At 48.0% G+C, this 17,049-nt stretch overlaps 1 protein-coding gene across 3 annotated transcripts; it reads right to left on the bottom strand.

The window, feature by feature from the left end:
- Positions 1 to 3,200: 3,200 nt before the first annotated feature.
- On the bottom strand, positions 3,201 to 16,699 carry C1RL (complement C1r subcomponent like). Of its 3 annotated transcripts, none has more exons than XM_039217514.1 (6): positions 16,575 to 16,699; positions 15,763 to 15,991; positions 9,404 to 9,593; positions 7,368 to 7,481; positions 7,158 to 7,232; positions 3,201 to 4,310 (listed from the first exon to the last, which is right to left on the bottom strand). In XM_039217514.1, exons 1-6 carry the CDS (start codon positions 16,658 to 16,660, stop codon positions 3,538 to 3,540), a joined length of 1,467 nt encoding a protein of 488 aa, XP_039073445.1. In that variant the 5' UTR covers positions 16,661 to 16,699; the 3' UTR covers positions 3,201 to 3,537. The 3 variants fall into 3 exon arrangements, with proteins under 3 accessions (XP_039073445.1, XP_039073443.1, XP_039073444.1); XM_039217512.1 differs by having other exon boundaries at positions 16,579 to 16,699; XM_039217513.1 differs by lacking the exon at positions 9,404 to 9,593 and having other exon boundaries at positions 15,783 to 15,991; positions 16,579 to 16,699.
- Between the last annotated feature and the right edge of the window lie 350 nt (positions 16,700 to 17,049).

The following is a 17,049-nucleotide window of genomic DNA, read 5'->3' as shown; positions in this document are numbered from 1 at the left end:
GAGCCAAAGTCAGACGCTTAACCGACTGAGGCACCCAGGCGCCCCATTAGGGGCTGTTTTAAGATGCTTCTTCCTGCTTCAATGAGCTCAGGCCTGCTAGTGAAGTTGGCTTGTAGAGAGGCAAGGGAAGCTGGGCAGGGGTACAGACCTCTCTTCTCCTGGGCATCTGGTCGTGTCTGAGCCCCTGAGAATCATGGCTGCCTAGGGCTAAGCAGTGTGACTGTGGACCAACAATGACTTGGTCTTTTCTGAGAGAAAGCCAGGCCCCTGGGAGGCAACGGGGCTCTTGTCTTCCTGTGCTCCAGGGCACAGTCTCCTAAGTTAAAAGTCTGCCCTCTGTGGAAGCCTCTCTCTCTCAATGCTGCACGGTCAGATACCCCGTGGCACCACATGCTATAGGGAGGCATGGGCGAGCAGGCTTCTGAGTCCTCAGGCCTTTGTAGTCTACCCTGCTTGTTTCTCCAGTGAGATTAATCCCCCCATCCCTCCACCCACCTACCCACTCATTCATCCACGTACGGACTACCTGTTTCATGTGCTGGGCACTTGCCCAGGCGATGGATAGCAAGGACTCACAGAGATGGAGCCGTGTCCCATTAGGCAGGGACCAAGTCCTCACCGAATGTAGTTAGAGAGAAGGCACTGGGAAGATGCAAGGCCAACCGAGGTGTGTAGGGTTCCTCCGGCAGGTCCATGCATCAGGGCTGTGGAATGAACCTGACGGCGGGCGGGGCTGATCCACAACTCAATGCTGGACATGACTGTGGCCTTGTCAGGTTAGCAAAGGTAAAAAATAGAGGAGAAGGATAAGGACCAGATCAGGAGACAAGACGAGGAATCTTGTTGAGCAAATTGCACATTAGCATTCTGACAGTGTATGTGCATGTGCGTTGTGTTGTGTTGTGTTCACAGTGCAGGCAGAGGTTATGGGTTAAGGAGCAGTGATGGAAGAGGACAGGTCCTGGCTGAAGCTCTCCCATCCATCCCGGGGACTCTGAGCTCTGTCCTGATACATACGACAGGCCTGGAATACGACAAACCTGGGCCACATCATTCAGCCCCTGCCTCCCCTCCCCGCTGCCCGGCCACTGAAAGGAAACTTTCCTTGCGCATTTGTTGTATACCCTTGACTTACACCAAGGGTAGAAAGAAACAGCCATAAGAAGACTGCTTCTGCACTGGCTTAAAAACTGGTATTGAAGACATTGTCTATTTTATTTTTCATTCCTCTTAGGATTTGAATCTGGGGGAAGAAGTTTCTCTCTTAAAGTTATGGTAAGTTTCCTTCTATGGATATATCTGTATCTAGATAGATCTATATAGATATAAGTATATAATTTTTGCTTTGGCAGGGAGAAACATCAGTTTTTTAATCTTAAAATTTTTTTTTCTTATTTTTGAGAGACAGAGAGCGTGGGTGGGGGAGAGACAGGGTAAGGGACAGAGGAGCTGGGGGAGGTTCTGTACTGACAGTGGCAAGCCCGACGCGGGGCTCAAACTCATGAACTGTGAGATCACGACCTGAGCTGAAGTCGGATGCTCAACTGCCTGAGCCACCCAGGTGCCCCTCATTTTGTCAATAATAAAAATAAGCAAAATAAAACTAAGATATGCTCATTAAATAAAATTTAGCAAAGTTTAGCAAACACAAAAGAATAGGGGAAAACCAAACAGCCCAAATAACACCACCTACCACAACTTCTGTTCGTATTTTTGGGTATTTTTTTAAATAATAATAATAAATAATAATTTATTATTTATATTTTTATAATAATAATAAATAATAATTTATTATTAATAAATTAATATTAATTTTTAAAATTTTGGGTATTTTTTAAATTTTTTAAATTTTTTAATTTTTAAAATTTTTAAAATTTAAAATTTAATTTATTTTTTAATTTTTTTAATTTTAATTTTAATTTTTTTTAATTTTTTAATTTTTTTAATTTTAATTTTTTAATTTTTTAATTTTTTAATTGTCACTAGTCTTTTATACCATAGGTTTAAAAAAATCAAAGCAAGCACATGTATGTACAACTTTGAATCCTGCTGTTTTTCAAAGATCAATTTAACCTTTAACCTTATAGCTAACTTGACCTTCAATGTTAGCAAATTTGCTCTCTTCTGTTTAATGGCATTAATTTCCTATTTCCGTCTGAACAACTGTATTTTACTTGTGTCTTTCACTGTAAATCACCGTGAGTCCTTACTACAAATTAAAGACCCCAGACCAGGGGGGGCCCACGGAACTGGAGGGTGTCTGCAGAAACATCCAGCCTGGTGCTGGGCTCAGCTTGGTGCCTGCAGGAGAGTGTGAGCCGAGTGATGTCATCTCCCCCAAAGCAGGAATTCCCAGGGGGGCCTGTAAGGGATGTGGGGATTGGGAAGGGGAAGTGTGGGAGTCTTGAGGACAATCAAGGGGTATGGTGTTCCAGAAAGCACATGACCTTTCCTGTCCCCTAGGAGCTGTGGGTTTGGGGCAGGCCACTTTCTCTCCCTGGGCTTCAGTTTCCTGATTTGTGAAATGTGGATCATAACACATCCGTTGCAAACTTGGTGTGAGGAGCCGATGGGAAGCACCTAGTGTGCAGAAGATGTCAAATAAAATGAACTCTTCACTACGATGATTGCAGCTAGGATATAGGGTGAGGGATGAAGCCGATACTTTGAATGTGGGAAGGGCAGTGAAAGGGGCTTTAGAACGTTTCAGAAATGAAAGCAATTAAGACCACATTCCTCATATTCCACTCGAACAGGGGGATGAGAAGGTGACAGTATCCCAGGAGAGGACAGAAGAAGCCATGTCAGCAGAAGATGAAGTTTATTATGTATTTATTGAAAAAAAAATTTTAATGCTCTTATTTATTTTTGAGAGAGAGAGAGAGAGCAGGTGAGGGGCAGAGAGAGGGAGATACAGAATCTGAAGCAGGCTCCAGGCTCTGAGCTGTCAGCACAGAACCCGATGCAGGGCTTGAACTCATGAACAATGAGATCATGCCCTGAGCCAAAGTTGGACGCTTAACCCACTGAGCCACCAAGGTGCCTCTATTTTATTTTATTTTTTGAGAGGGAGAGAGAGGGCTCAAGTGCGTGAGGGGGCAGAGAGAGAAAGAGAGAGAATCCCGGGAGGGGCAGACAGAGAAAAAGAGAGAAAGAGAGGGAGGGAGAAAGTGGGGCTCAAGCTCAACCAATGTGGGACTCGAACCCATGAATTGTGAGATCATGACCAAAGCCTAAGTCAAATACTTAATGACTGAGCCACCCAGGCACCCAGAAGATGAAGTTTAAGGGCAACTGGCTGAGATGTACAGCACTTCCCTGGGGGGAGCACAAACTGGCCAACTAGAAAAAAGGTAGAAGAGGAGGAGGGGGGCGCTGGTGGAAGGAAGAGTTCTCTCACATGAGGGATAGGGCAGCGATCCTTGAATAGGGATTCCCTGCCCCCATCTCCAATCCTGAGCCCAGTCTGAGCTCCTAACCTTCTGCTTTTTTTGGGGGCCTCCATAGTTGAGCGTCACTGCTCAGGCGCCCCTAGGGTCAGTCCTTTCCCTCCATCACTCCCTTGATCCAGTCCAGGTAGTTGAGCACTTTGGTGTAGAAGCCATAACCCTCGCCACACCCGACGCCCCAGGATACGATGCCCGTGGCCACCCAGTGATGGGCACGCTCATCCCATACCACGTAGGCACCGCCACTGTCCCCCTGGCAGACACCCTGCTGCCTCGCCCTGTCCCCAGCACAGAACATGTTGTCAGAAAACACCTCCGACCTCTGCTGCTCTCGCAGCCAGGCCTGGCAGGCCGCCCTCGGGGCGACGGGCAGCCGGGAGTACTTCAGCTCGGTGGTCAACCAGCCCCTGTCCACGCCGAACCCACTGACGTAGCCCAACACGCCGCTGCTGTAGAGGGACTCGTTGTCGGGCAGACAGACGGGGCGGAGGCTGGGGCCGAGGGGGACGCGGTGGTGGAGCTCCAGGAGAGCGATGTCCCCATCGAAGTTGTGGGGCTCGTTCTGGCGGTAGTCGGGGTGCACGACCACGCGGCGCACAGGGTGGCTTCCCAGCCTCAGCATCTCGTCTATGCTTGTGTGGCCCAGGAACACACGCACGCTCCGCTTCTTCCAGGGCAAGACGGCGTCCTTGGGATAGACGGTGTGGGCAGCCGTGAGGATCCACCTGTCGCCCAGCAGGGCCCCCCCTCCGCGGCCGTGGATGCTGGTGAGCGCTTGCCAGGGGAAGTTGCCCGGCTTGGCTTTGGAGGAACCGAGGGCCTCCTGGTTCTGGGCGATGGGCGTGAGCGGCCGGCCACAGACTGGGAGGGAAGAGGGGCACAGGTGACATTAGCCGCTGCTTCCAGATGGCTTTGTTAAAGGCCTGCTTCTGTGAAGTGCTCTCTCCTGTCTCCACAGACATTTAAAACAAAATCACCCTTGGGGCGCCTGGGTGGCTCCGTTGGCCGAGCCTCTCACTCTTGATTTGGGCTCAGGTCATGATCCCAGAGTCACCGGGATTGAGCCCCGGGTCGGGCTCCACGCTCAGTGTGGGGCCTGCTTAGGATTCTCTCTCCCCTCTGCCCCTCTCCTCTGTTGTCTTTCTCTAAAATAAAATCACTCTTATTTATTCTACCTTAATAATGGGATTAAAAGTTTTAATTCCAGTGTGATTAGTTTCATGTGTACAATATAGTGATCCAACAAGTCTACACGCATGACGGTCAGTGTGCGCATCACGGTAGGTGTGCGCATCACGGTAGGTGTGCGCATCACGGTAAATGTGCTCTTGACCCCCTTCACCTGTTTCAGCCATTCCTCAGCCATTTTATTCATTTATTTATTTATTTATTTTTATTTTCTATTAAAATTTTTTTCTTTTGTGTGTGTTTTATTAGTCTTTTTGAGAGACAGAGTGCAAGTGGGGGAGGGGCAGAGAGAAAGGAAGACATAGAATGGGAAACAGTCTCCAGGCTCCAAATGGTCAGCACAGAGCCTGACATGGGGCTTGAACTCGCCAGCCATGAGATCATGACCTGAGCCCAAGTCGGACGCTTAACCGACTGAGCCACCCAGGTTCCCCCTACCCTTAGCCATTTTAAATCCACTTCTTTAGACTCTTAATGGAGCCAGCCTGAGCCAAATCATGCAGCAAGCAGAGTTTGTCCAAAGTGTCCTTTGTTTTCTGGGCCCTTCCGTCATTTTTAACATCTTCCACTATTACGTGCCCTCCCACCCGCCCCCAAAACACTGCCTCAGGCTGGCCCAAGAACTTTCTGAGGGTCAGGAGTGAAATCTGACCAGTTTATTCAGATTGGGTGAGAAAGGCAAGGCTACGACTCAAAAAAGTGGGTTTCAAAAACCAGTGAACTTGAACCCTTGTATATTGCTGGTGGGAATGTAAAACGATGCAGCCACAGCATAAAACAGTCTGGCAAGTCCTCAACAAGTTAAACATACAAGTATGATGGGACCTAGCAATTCCACTCCCAGGGATATGCCCAAGGGAACAGAAAACAGATGTTCACTCAGAAACTTGCACACGAATGCTCATAGCAGCATTATCCGTAAAAGGCAAAATGTGGAAACAGCCCAAATGTCGTTGATTTGATGCACAGGTGAACAAAAAGGTGGTATATTCATACGACAACGGACTCCCATTCCACCGAAAGGAATGGAATCCCGATGCCTGTTACAACATGGATGAACCTTGAAAACATGATGCTGAGTAAAAGAAGCCAGACACAGGGGTACCTGGGTGGCTCAGTCGGTGAAGCATTTGACTTCGGCTCAGGTCATGATCTCATGGTTTGTGGGTTTGAGCCCTGCATCAGGCTCTGTGCTGACAGCTCAGAGCCTGGAGCCTGCTTCCAATTCTGTGTTTCCCTCTCTCTTCCCTTCCCCTGCTTGCGCTCTGTCTCTCATAAATAAACATTAAAAAAAAAAAAAAAAGGAAGCCAGACACAAAAGACCACATACTGTGTGACTCCTGTTATAGAAAATGTTCAGAACAGGCAAATCCATAGAGACAGAGAGTAGATTAGTGGTTGCTAAGGGATGGGGACAGGGAGGTATGGGGTTTCTTTTTGGGGGGATGGAAAAGTTCTGGAATTAGTGGGAATATGGTGGCAGGACCTTGTGAACGTATTAAAAATTACTGCACTGTACATTTTAAAATGGTTAAGATGGTGAATTTTACAGTACATAAATTTTATGTTAATAAAAAGTCTTTTAAAAAAATGGTGACCTTTCTGGCACTGTTGTCTTCTAGGTAGGGAGCTACTTTGGGGACAGAAAGCCTGTCTATGTAGGCTGAAAGCAGACCATCCGGAGAGAGGTTTCCCTTATTTCCACTCTCTTGACCCCTCTTCTCCTGCGTTGTCCCGTCTGATGAACTTCCTTCATGCTTTTCCTTTCTCAGTTATCTCTTTTGTTGTTGTTGATAAGTTTTTAATGTTTTATTTCTTTTTGAGAGAAAGAGAGACAGAGTCAGAGTGGGAGCAGGGGAGGGGCAGAGAGAGAGGGAGACACAGAATCCAAAGCAGGCTCCAGGCTCTGAGCTGTCAGCACAGAGCCCGACGCGGGGCTCGAACNTCTTCACTGAATGCTCTGACTGCTCTGCAGACAATAGAGGAACACCATTGAATACCACCTTGAAACAGTACATGGAAAGAAATAAAAATAATGGTGGGGGAGGTGAGCTGTCAGAGAGTAATGGGAGAAAGTCTCTATCAAGCCATGGTTTGACAACTGGATGTAAATGTATCATTTTCTTTTTTTTTTAATTTTCTAAAATGTTTTGTTTATTTCTGAGAGAGAGAGCGTGAGCAGGGGAGGGTCAGAGAGAGAGGGAGACACAGAATCCAAAGCAGGCTCCAGGCTCTGAGCTGTCAGCACAGAGCCCGACGCGGGGCTCGAACCCACGAACCATGAGATCATGACCTGAGCTGAAGTCGGACGCCCAACCGACTGAGTCCCCCAGGTGCCCCTCCTCTCTCAGTTATCTCTTGATCCTGAAGAATAAGGGACAAGACCCTTGCCTCTCCCTTTTCCTCTGCACCTTCTGCCCTTTTCTCTCCCTTCCTACCCCCGTGTCCTGCTCCCACAGGCGCCGTGCACAGCGAGGCTTCTTTGGGAAGTGGCCACAGGATGGGCAGGTCTCTACTCACCAGGTTCACAGTGAGGAAGATCGTCCACGTCCTGTGTCTCCTTCTGGGGACCCTGGCTTCTGCAGGTGAGCATCCCTGAGGAGGGAAGTGAAGGGAGGCAAAGGAACGGGCTCAGAATTGGGAGGTGGGTGGCAGATGCCCAGAAGGCCTCCAGCCTCTTGGGGGGAGTGAGGCCAGTAGGAGCTGATTCCCCAGCAGGTGGGGGCTAACCTGGTGGCACTGCCTGATAGTAGGGCTCCTGGCGGTGGCTCTGAGTCTCTGAGGCGCTGTCTCCAGCTGTGCTGATGGCCTCAGGGCCCCCACCTGGCCACCTGTGGTTCACGTCTGTAGGAAAAGAGTGGCCATGAGGACCTAGAACTGGCAACCCGATTCTGGCCCACGGCCATATTTAGTTTGACTTGCACAATCTTTTATTTAGACCATTTGAAATGGGGCGCCTGGGTGGCTCAGTCGGTTATGCGTCCGACTTCGGCTCAGGTCATGATCTCGTGGTTCGTTGAGTTTGAGCCCCATGTCGGGTTCTGTGCTGACAGCTCAGAGCCTGGAGCCTGCTTCAGATTCTGTGTCTCCCTCTCTTCTTCTGCCCCTCCCCTGCTTGCATTCCATCTCCCCCTCTCTCTCTTGAAAATAAACGCTAAAAAAATTTTTTTTAGAACATTTGAATTATTTTTCACCGATCAGATTATTAATGGTAAAAAATGATAGGGGCATCTGTGTGGCTCCGTCGGTTGGGTGGCTGACGTAAGCTCAGGTCATGATCTCAACCCTGCGTCGGGCTCTGCCTGCTGACAGCTCGGAGCCTGGAGTCTGCTTGCGATTCTATGTCTCCCTCTCTCTGCCCCTCCTGCTCCCCTGCTCATGCTCCGTCTATCTCTCTCAAAAATAAATAAACATTAAAAAAAGATAAAAAATTTGAAAGTAACCATGGTAAACAAGGTATAGGGAAACAGGCAGTTTCAGACATCACTGGTCAGTATATATTAGCAGGGCTTCTTTGGAGGGAAATTTAGCAATACCAAGATTTATTTAAAAAAAATTTTTAGTGTTTATTTATTTGTGAGAGAGAGAGTCAGAGCATGAGTGGGAGAAGGACAGAGAAAGAGAGAGACACAGAATCCAAAGCAGGCTCCAGGCTCCAAGCTGTCAGCGTAGAGCCCGACATGAGGCTCAAACTCATGAGCTGTGAGATCATGACCTGAGCTGAAGTTGGACGTTTAGCCGGACTGAGCGACCCAGGCGCCCCTAGCAATACTAAGATTTAAATTGCAAATGTTTTTTCACCCAACATGTCCACTTCTAAGAATTTACCCTTTTACTCGTGCTCAAAGATGTATAAACAAGGGTACCCTTAGCAGCAATGTTTGTGGCAGCAAAGTATCAGTGGAAGGCTGATTAAATACATTGGGTGCATCAATCAAATGGTCATTAAAAAGAATTAGGCAATGCTAACCACATGTACATGGGATGATCTTTAAGACATATTATTGTGTGATAAATACTAAATTTAAGACGTTGTATTAGGCAATCCTTCCCTGCAAGAATATGTATAATTGAATGGCATAGATGTCTTCGAAAGGATATCCGGAAAGTGGACAAAGGGTTGTTTCTGGACAGGGTAGCCAGGGACTAAGGGCCAGAGATCTGAGGAAGACTTACTTCTTACATTATTACCGTATTATATTATTTTTATTTACCATGTTATGTTATTTAAAAAATTCATTGTGTGCATGCATCATCTTTCCACAAAATCTGAGTTACCATTTGAAAATCCAGAATTTCACTTAAAAATCTGGAATTTTGGGGGCATCTGGGTGGCTCAGTTGGTTAAGCGTCCAACTTCAGCTCAGGTCATGATCTCATGGCTCATGAGTTCGAGCCCCACGTCGGGCTCTACACTGACAGCTTGGAGCCTGGAGCCTGCTTCAGATTCTGTGTCTCCCGCTCTCTCTGCCCCTCCCCTGCTGGTGCTCTGTGTCTCACTCCTTAAAAAATAAACATTAAAAACAAATCTGGAATTTTTGTCTTCTCTTGAAGGATGAGGTGATCTGCAAGCCTTTGGCCCAGAGGTCTGCATGGAAAGAAGTACTGGAACTGAGCAGCGGCTGCCCCTTCAATTGGGGCACAGCTGGGGTGGGGAGGGGTCACCGATTCCCCACTTCAGCAGTCACTCAGGTTTCCACCCTCACTTCAGGATACCAGGGGCCATGGCTGTGGGCAGAGGCTGCACCCCTGGGGGGGACACTCACCCACAGCTTGGTAGAAGGCCAGGAAGCCCCTGTGGAGGCTGGTGGTCCTGTCCTGAGAGGAGGCGGGTGCTCGGAAAGTCAGCCGCAATCGGGTCCCAGGGGACACAAACTCCCTCTGACCAGGGGGGCTGCCCAGCGGGGAGCCCTGCTGCCCACAGAACCGGCTCGGATCCATCCCACTGGCTGTGATCTGAAAGGGGAGGGTGGGCAGGCAGGTTTGGGGTGAATCTGCACCACAGAGTCACATCCTGGGCATGAAGTCTAGAAGGTCTGCACACCTCTGGGGCCCAGGAGCTGTCCCTCAGGGAGATTTCCTCAAGTAGCTCCCTGTTCCATTACTGACTGCTGTTGTTTCATGCATGACCAGATGCCTCGCGTATTTCTTTAGCCTAGGTAATTACCTCAAAGCCCACCATAGTCACCTACTTTCAAGAAGCTCCTTGGGAACCCCAGCATTTCTCCAGTCCACTGGATTACAAAGTCTAAGGCAGGAATTACATCTATTTTGCTCACCACTGACTCTCTGATGCTCCAAATGGTACATATGGCATCACAGCCTTGAGTCAACAAATTACAGATGTAAGTCCTTTCTATCTGGCTTCCTTCCCCCCTTCACCTTCCATTTCGAATAACTTCATGTGACCAACATCTATGAGGCAATAAGACCCTCTGCAAAGACTGAGCCCCTCAGGTTCCTAGCTTTCCTGTTCTTCTTACTTTGGAATGTTCCTCCCCCAATACACCATAAACTTAAATGCAGCCACCGAGAAGGTGTGAAATCTGTGGACACAGAATGTACACAGCGTGTGCACCCTGGCTATCGCTGCTGAATATATGCTTTAAGCTGGCTGTGTCTGTTTCTGTCCCTTCTGACTGCCTCACTCCTGCTTGAATCCCTTCCTGTGGGTTCCCCGACCCAAGGAAGGGCACCTTGGAAGGAGTCCCCCCGCCCATGCTTCATGCCTCATCTCTGTTCTGGGCGCACAGCTCACTGGTCCTCTCATTTGATTTCTGAACCTTCATATTGACGCACATACCCTGAGTTCTTGCTAGCTCTCTGTTCCCTCATTGTCCCCGAATCTCAAATTCCCTTAAGACCCCATCCAGCCCATGTCTTCATGGTCCAGCAGCAGAATGGAAGTTGGCACAAAGGAAAGTTTTGTTCCAATACTTTTCCGTCCTTAGAACATCAACAAAATTAATGTTCCGTATTTAAGAGATTTAGCTCTTGGGGAAGAAGCATTTTACCCTAGGAAACAGTCCTTTACTGACATAGTTGGTTGTTAAATGCTCCGGTTTTCTTCTTCCCCTTCCTTATGAGCTGTTGGGTAACTAAAGTCACTTTAGAGTCTAACTGGCAATGCAGAATGAACACCCGACTGAGAGTCATCAGACTTGTGTTAAATTCCAGACTTTGCCCAACTCCCCATGTGACGTGGGGGGTTTCTTAACCACCCCAGCTCTCAGTTTCTTCCTATAAAGTGAGACCTCCTATAAAATGACCTGTGAGGAGGCCTCTTCTGGCCAGGACAATGTCACGCCCTGTGACTGCTCTCTAGTATCTGCACGTGGGGCTGTGGTGAGGATGACACCAAACACCTGCTCATTCAAAATTCATTTTGTTGCATGTGCTCCAGAAGCTTGGGGTTCACTCATTCTTTTGTTCATTCCTTCATTTTTTTAAGTTTATTTATTTACTTTGAGAGAGAGAATACGAGCTGGGGAGGGACACAGAGAGGAAGAGAGAGAGGATCCCAAGCAGGCTCCACACTGACAGCATGGAGCCCGATGCGGGACTCGATCTCATGAACCATGGGATCATGACCTGAGCCAAAATCAAGACTTAGACTCTCAACCAACTGAGCCAGCCAGGCGCCCCTCATTTATTCCTTTAATAAAGAGTTATTGACTATGTTCTATGTGTAAGACACACTGTGCTAGCTGCGGGGGGTATAGATAAGAACACACAGTTCTGCTACCGAGGTGCCCACAGGCTGGCTGAGTACACTCACAAGTGAAAACCGAACTGAACTACAGGGTGTTGAGTTCTGCATTTGAGGGGTCTATGTGATTTACTCTGGACGCAGAGAGGAGGGAAGAGTCCTATTCTTGAGCTGGAAAGCCCTCCAGTATACTCCAGTATACTGACAAAGGAGGAGTCAGGCCAAGATTACAACTGTCCATGACTGAGAGGAGCAGGGCTCAACGGAGGTGCTCAGTGGATAAAGGCTGAATGGAATGAAGTATAGCCCTGACTGCCAGTTAAATATGAAGCAATAAACATATCCATTGATCTCCTTTCTCACCCCAAATCCCACCAATAGGGCAGTAATGGGATAAAATGGTATATGTGATCAAGGACAGAAAAGAGAGCGGATATGACAGCAGATGAAGAGATGTCAACACTTTGGAAGATGGAATGGAGATGGACAAACAGCAATAAGTCTGCAAAGATGGAAGCCAACACAGAGCTGGTAGAGTCTCATCACAGAACCCAGGGAAGTTTCAGAAATTGGGGTAACTAGGAGCCCCTGAGGATAAGGATGGGGGGAGGGCTGACGGAAAGCCTATGTGGGGGAACCTCGGAACTCTGGGTCCCTTAGCCCACCCTGTGCATCCAGACGACTCTCTCTGGCTCACCCTGGCAGAAGACCTGAGCATGAGCTAGGAACCCTGGACTTGGGGTCCCCCAGCACACTGGACAGAGGAGGTGAAGGCCACAACTAAAAGGAGAGGGATTAGGTGGAAGTCTATGTATCAAACAACGAGATTCCCTTCTCGGCTTGTTTGCCAGAATGTCGGCAACCCTGAGCCGGAGACCAGAGGATTCTGATTTGAGATGGGCTGTCTTCAAGGAAAACACTTCCACAAGCTAATATCGGGGAGGCGCCCAAATGCACAAATAGGTCATCTTGTTGATAACTCTGTGTTCAAACCTGTCACTGTACAAATTTTAGCTACCCACACAGAGCATCCAGTGCCAGTTAATACTTCACTCTTGAATATGAATGGACAGCCATGGATTATCAGATATTGTAAGAAAGCAGAGACCAAAACAAACGAACAATAGAACAAACCTGGGTGAAGCAGAGATAGTACAAGGAACAGAAGGAACGTTTAAAAATAATCCCTGTAGAAGGAAAGGAGTAGATCTTGCCTCAATGAAACAAGAACAGTATTCTATAAAAAGGCATGTTTTAAAGAATGAGTTTTAGACAAAATGAGCTTTTAGAAAAAATATGTCAGCAGAAAACAAATTAATTAAAATGTTATTTAAAATGAGGAAATCTCCCAGAAAGTGGAACAAAAAGAAAAAGAGATGGAAATCAGAACAGAATGGATCAGCAAAATTAGAGAATCTCCAGAATTTATAACGGCTCAATTACAGGAGTTCCAGAAGGAGAAAATAAAGAAAGCAGACATCTGGAACTTATTTATTTATTTTTTTAAATGTTTTATTTATTTCTAGGAGAGAGAGAGAGACAGCGTGAGCAGGGGAGGGTCAGAGAGAGAGGGAGTCACAGACTGAAACAGGCTCCAGGCTCTGAGCTGGCAGTCAGCACAGAGCCCGACGCGGGGCTCGAACCCACAAACCGCGAGATCATGACCTAAGCGAAAGTCGGACGCTTAACCGACTAAGCCACCCAGGCGCCCCTCTGGAACTTATTTTAAAAAGAATACCTGAGTGGTGGGTGGGGTGAGGGGTGAAATAGGTGATGGGGATTAAGGAGGGCACTTGTGATGAGCACAAAGTATATTGTATGAAGTGCTGAATCACTCTGTTGTACACCTGAAATTAATATTACACTGTATGTTGACTAACTAGAATTTAAACAGAAACCTAGAAAAATGAATAAGTGATGGAGAAGAAAAGTACAGCATAGGGAATATGATCAATAATCAATAAGGTTATAATAGCATTGTATGGTGACTACACTTATTGGGGTAGGCACTGAGCAATGTATATAATCGTGTATTCAATATGTTACACAATTGAAACTAAGATAACATTATATGACAACTATACTTCAGTTAAAAACAAAACAAAACAAAACAAAAAAACCAAGAGCATTCCCAGAATTGAAGGACTAGATTTAAAAAGGCTCTACATTAGAGGGCACCTATATAGCTCAGATAGTTAAGCTCAGACTTCAGCTCAGGTCATGATCTCCTGGTTTGTGAGTTTGAGCCCTGCATCAGGCTCTGTGCTGACAGCTCAGAGCCTGGAGCCCACTTCGAATTATGTGTCTCCCTCTCTCTCTCTCTGGCCCTCCCCCATTCACACTCAGTCTCTCTCTCTCTCTCTCAAAAATAAATAAAAATTTACAAAGAAAAATAAAGTCTCTACATTAAGGGTACCTGTGTGGCTCAGTCAGTTAAGCAACGGACTCTTGATTTTGGCTCAGGTCATGATCTCATGGTTGTGAGATCAAGCCCTGCATTGGGCTCCGCACTGGGTGTGGAGCCTGCTTAAGGTTCTCTCTGTCCCTCTGCCCTTTCCTGCCGCCCCTGACACTAAATAAATAAAGCGAACAAACACATATATAAATAAAAATAATAAAAAGCCTCTAGGTTAGAAAACCCTGTACAATGAGTAGAGAAAGACTCACATCAAGGCTCATCAGAATGAAAAGATAGAATACTGGCAATAAGGAAAATGTCCCAAAAGTTCTAGAGAGAAAGAACTAAGGATCAGGAATCATAATTGTACCAGACTTAACAACACGAGAGCAAGTAGACAAGAGTATCCAAATTTCGAGAGGAAATGACTTCTAACCCAGAATATAACCCATATCAATTGTCCATCAACTGTGAGGGTAGAGCTGGACATTCAGGGATATGTATGATCCTTTACAATGTATTCTCTTGCCCTTTCTGGGGCAGAATGTGCTCCTCCAAAGTGGGGGGACTAAACCAAGAAAGAGAATGACGCGGGATTCAGTTCCAACACATGACAGGGAAAGGAACCACCCAGAAGGAGGCAGAGGGAACTCCCAGATTCATGAGGCCCTAGAGAGCAGGGAACTTAGACTGAGGAGATAGACCATCAGGAGCGCTTCAGATGGGATGCCCCCAGTACAAAGGAGGACTAGAGATTGAGATCTGTAGTTGATTATGCCCATTATGTAGAGAGGAGATTTACCATCCTGGCTAAGAGGCTGGGAGATTACTTACAGACAGAACTAAGCAAATTAAAAATCAAAACGAAAACAAACAGAAAACCCCTAAAATTCCATGTGGCTACCGACTCCTGGGAGACCAAAAAGTTGGAGAAGCAAGGACATAGAATTATGGTACACCACGTGCTCGGAAGTGAATATTTAAAAACTTTTTAATGTTTATTTTCTTAATTAAAAAGATTTTTTAAAACATTTATTTATTGCTGAGAGACAGAGTGTGAGCAGGGGAGGGGCAGAGAGAGAGGGAGACACAGAATCTGAAGCAGCTCCAGGCTCTAAGCTGTCAGCAGCGCCCTATGCGGGGCTTGAACTCACAAACTATGAGATCACGACCTGAGCTGAAGTCGGACGCTTAACCGCTTAACAGACTGAGCCGCCCGGACGCCCCTGAAGTGAATACTTTAGTCATGAGATTGCAAATGAATATAGAATTAACTAGAAATGCTAATAGTGGTAGACAGGGACGAGGGTGGGGGAATGTGACGTTCTAAGAGAGGGAAATCGAGTTCTCATTTTCTAGACTCAGACATTAAGTGATCAGATGCAAAAAAGTAACATAATAAGCATGCTATTTATACCCATGGGAGTAAATGCCAGACGGAGCAGCTACATGCTTCCCGGGAGGGGCAGTGGGGCTGGGAAGGAGGCTGGAGACAGCTGTTTTCCCGATAAGCCTTATTCCATATTCATTTTTTAGAACAACTATGTGCATGTATTAGTTCGATATGAATAAAATTTAACCCAAAGGATAAGGTAAAGTGCTGTGTTTAAAGTGTTCTTATTCTGTAACTTGACCAGTCACCTCATCTGCTGTTATTATCTACGCCCAGCTGCCTGGTCTGATGGGATGTGAACGACTGATGTGTGAGTCCTTGCTCTTTTCCTCAAGGGTGTTGCAGTGTCTGTGCGTCCCTCTGTATGACTTCCGAAGGCATGTCCTGCCCTGCTGCCCTCTCTCTTGCTCTGTGGGGCCCATGCCAGAGCGCGGGTAGGGATGGGCCGCTGGTGGCAGCCTGTGCCCTGGGGCAGCTCCTAGCCTCCAGGGAAGGTGCCCGTACCCCGACTCAGACTCTTCAGCCATCCCTTGCCATTCAGGGCACAGCCATGTCCCCCTGCCTCTGGGCTCCAGGCTGGGAGGCTTCCTCCCCAGAGTCCCCCTGGGACCCCCCCACAGCTCACTGTGACAGAGTCCTGCTCACAGTCCTGGGATGGCTCCAGGTCAAAGTCCTGGAAGACAAGCCTCACGGCGAAGCCCTCTGGAGCCTCAATGTCAGTGCTGCTCTCCTGGCCTTTGACATATGGCTCTGGATAACCCGGGGATGTCAGCTGCTGGGCTAGCTGCTTGGCCAGGAGCACGGAGCCCTGCGTGGGGCAAGCCTGGAGGACTCCCCAGAGGAGCAGCCACCACCTGTGGGAGGGGGAGAGCAAGATGTGGCCACACAGCTGTGGCCTGAGGCCTGCAGAAATATGAGGAGCGGGGGGTGGGGGTGGGTGGCGGGAGAAGCTAAGACATCGCGAGGCATCGAGGCATCGGGCCGGCAAAGGCATTAACAGCTGTGGCCTCAGCCCTTGAGGCCCGGGCACCTGCTGGCTACTCCCTCATTGCCCCTCCTCACCCAGATTCCTTCGGCCTCCTAGCCAGCCTGAGCGTGGACTGCAAGTTTTCCACCATTGCTCAGCTCCCCGGAGAGTCTCTATCAAAGTAGGGGGCTGTTCTCTGCTTCAGCAAATCCCAGCCCCACCCTGGGATCTGAGGGGGCAATGGTGGTGGGGAGGAGGGGCATTTAAATTTGTGAGTTTCCTGGCTCGGACGAGAAGGCTGGGAAAGCCTGTTAGAGCCTAGAGGCAAATTCCAGCTCCCTTGGGCATTAACTGGCTCAGTGTGTGTGTGTGTGTGTGTGTGTGTGTGTGTGTGTGTGTGTGCATGTCCTGGGTCCCTCCGGCCCCACCCCCGCCATTTTCCTCTCCTCCAGGCCTCTGCACCAGCACACTCACATCTTGCCCAGCAGCTTGTGGAGCGGGGGCTTCTCCAGAGGTAGTTTCCCCACTCTGAGACCAGCCATCTGGAACTGGACATCGGGAAGGACTTGGCCCACGCCGGAGAACAGAAGGTGGGGCTGGGGAAGGCCCTGTGGGGGAGGAGGGAGAAGTTACTGGAAATGAGTTAAGTAATTCGCCACAGTTCCTTTTTTTCTAATTCTCTGGGCTGAGCGCCACCTGCTGTCTGATTCAGGAATAGTTTGGCCACCACAATTCAGAGGAAAAACCGTCTCCCAGACCACGATTTGCCCTCGGGAGGCGTGAGGGGTGGGCAAGGCGCTGACCCTTGCCTCTTGTGTACTCTTTAAAACTAACTTTTGCCTCATGCACGTATCACACGGTAGGATGGCTCCTTGTAAGTTAAGGCTGTCACCTTTAATGGTCCATATCTCTCCCTCCCTGACCTTTCCACTTATTTATGTTACC

The sequence above is a fragment of the Hyaena hyaena genome, unplaced genomic scaffold (genome assembly GCF_003009895.1).
Source record: "Hyaena hyaena isolate Hyena2069 unplaced genomic scaffold, ASM300989v1 scaffold_700, whole genome shotgun sequence".
NCBI classification, from domain to species: domain Eukaryota; kingdom Metazoa; phylum Chordata; class Mammalia; order Carnivora; family Hyaenidae; genus Hyaena; species Hyaena hyaena.
Note: the sequence above shows the minus strand (reverse complement) of the source record. Positions and strands in the feature narration are given on the sequence as shown.

Bases quoted from the DNA above. Each gene is read 5' to 3' on its own strand.
- C1RL (XM_039217514.1), bottom strand. From the start codon at position 16,660: ATGTCCAGTTCCAGATGGCTGGTCTCAGAGTGGGGAAACTACCTCTGG. The intron at 15,992-16,574 runs GTGTGCTGGTGC...CCCCTCCCACAG, and splicing joins AGCTGCTGGGCAAGATGTGA to GTGGTGGCTGCTCCTCTGGG. The intron at 9,594-15,762 runs GTGAGCTGTGGG...CTCCCCTTTCAG, and splicing joins GTGAGCAGGACTCTGTCACA to ATCACAGCCAGTGGGATGGA.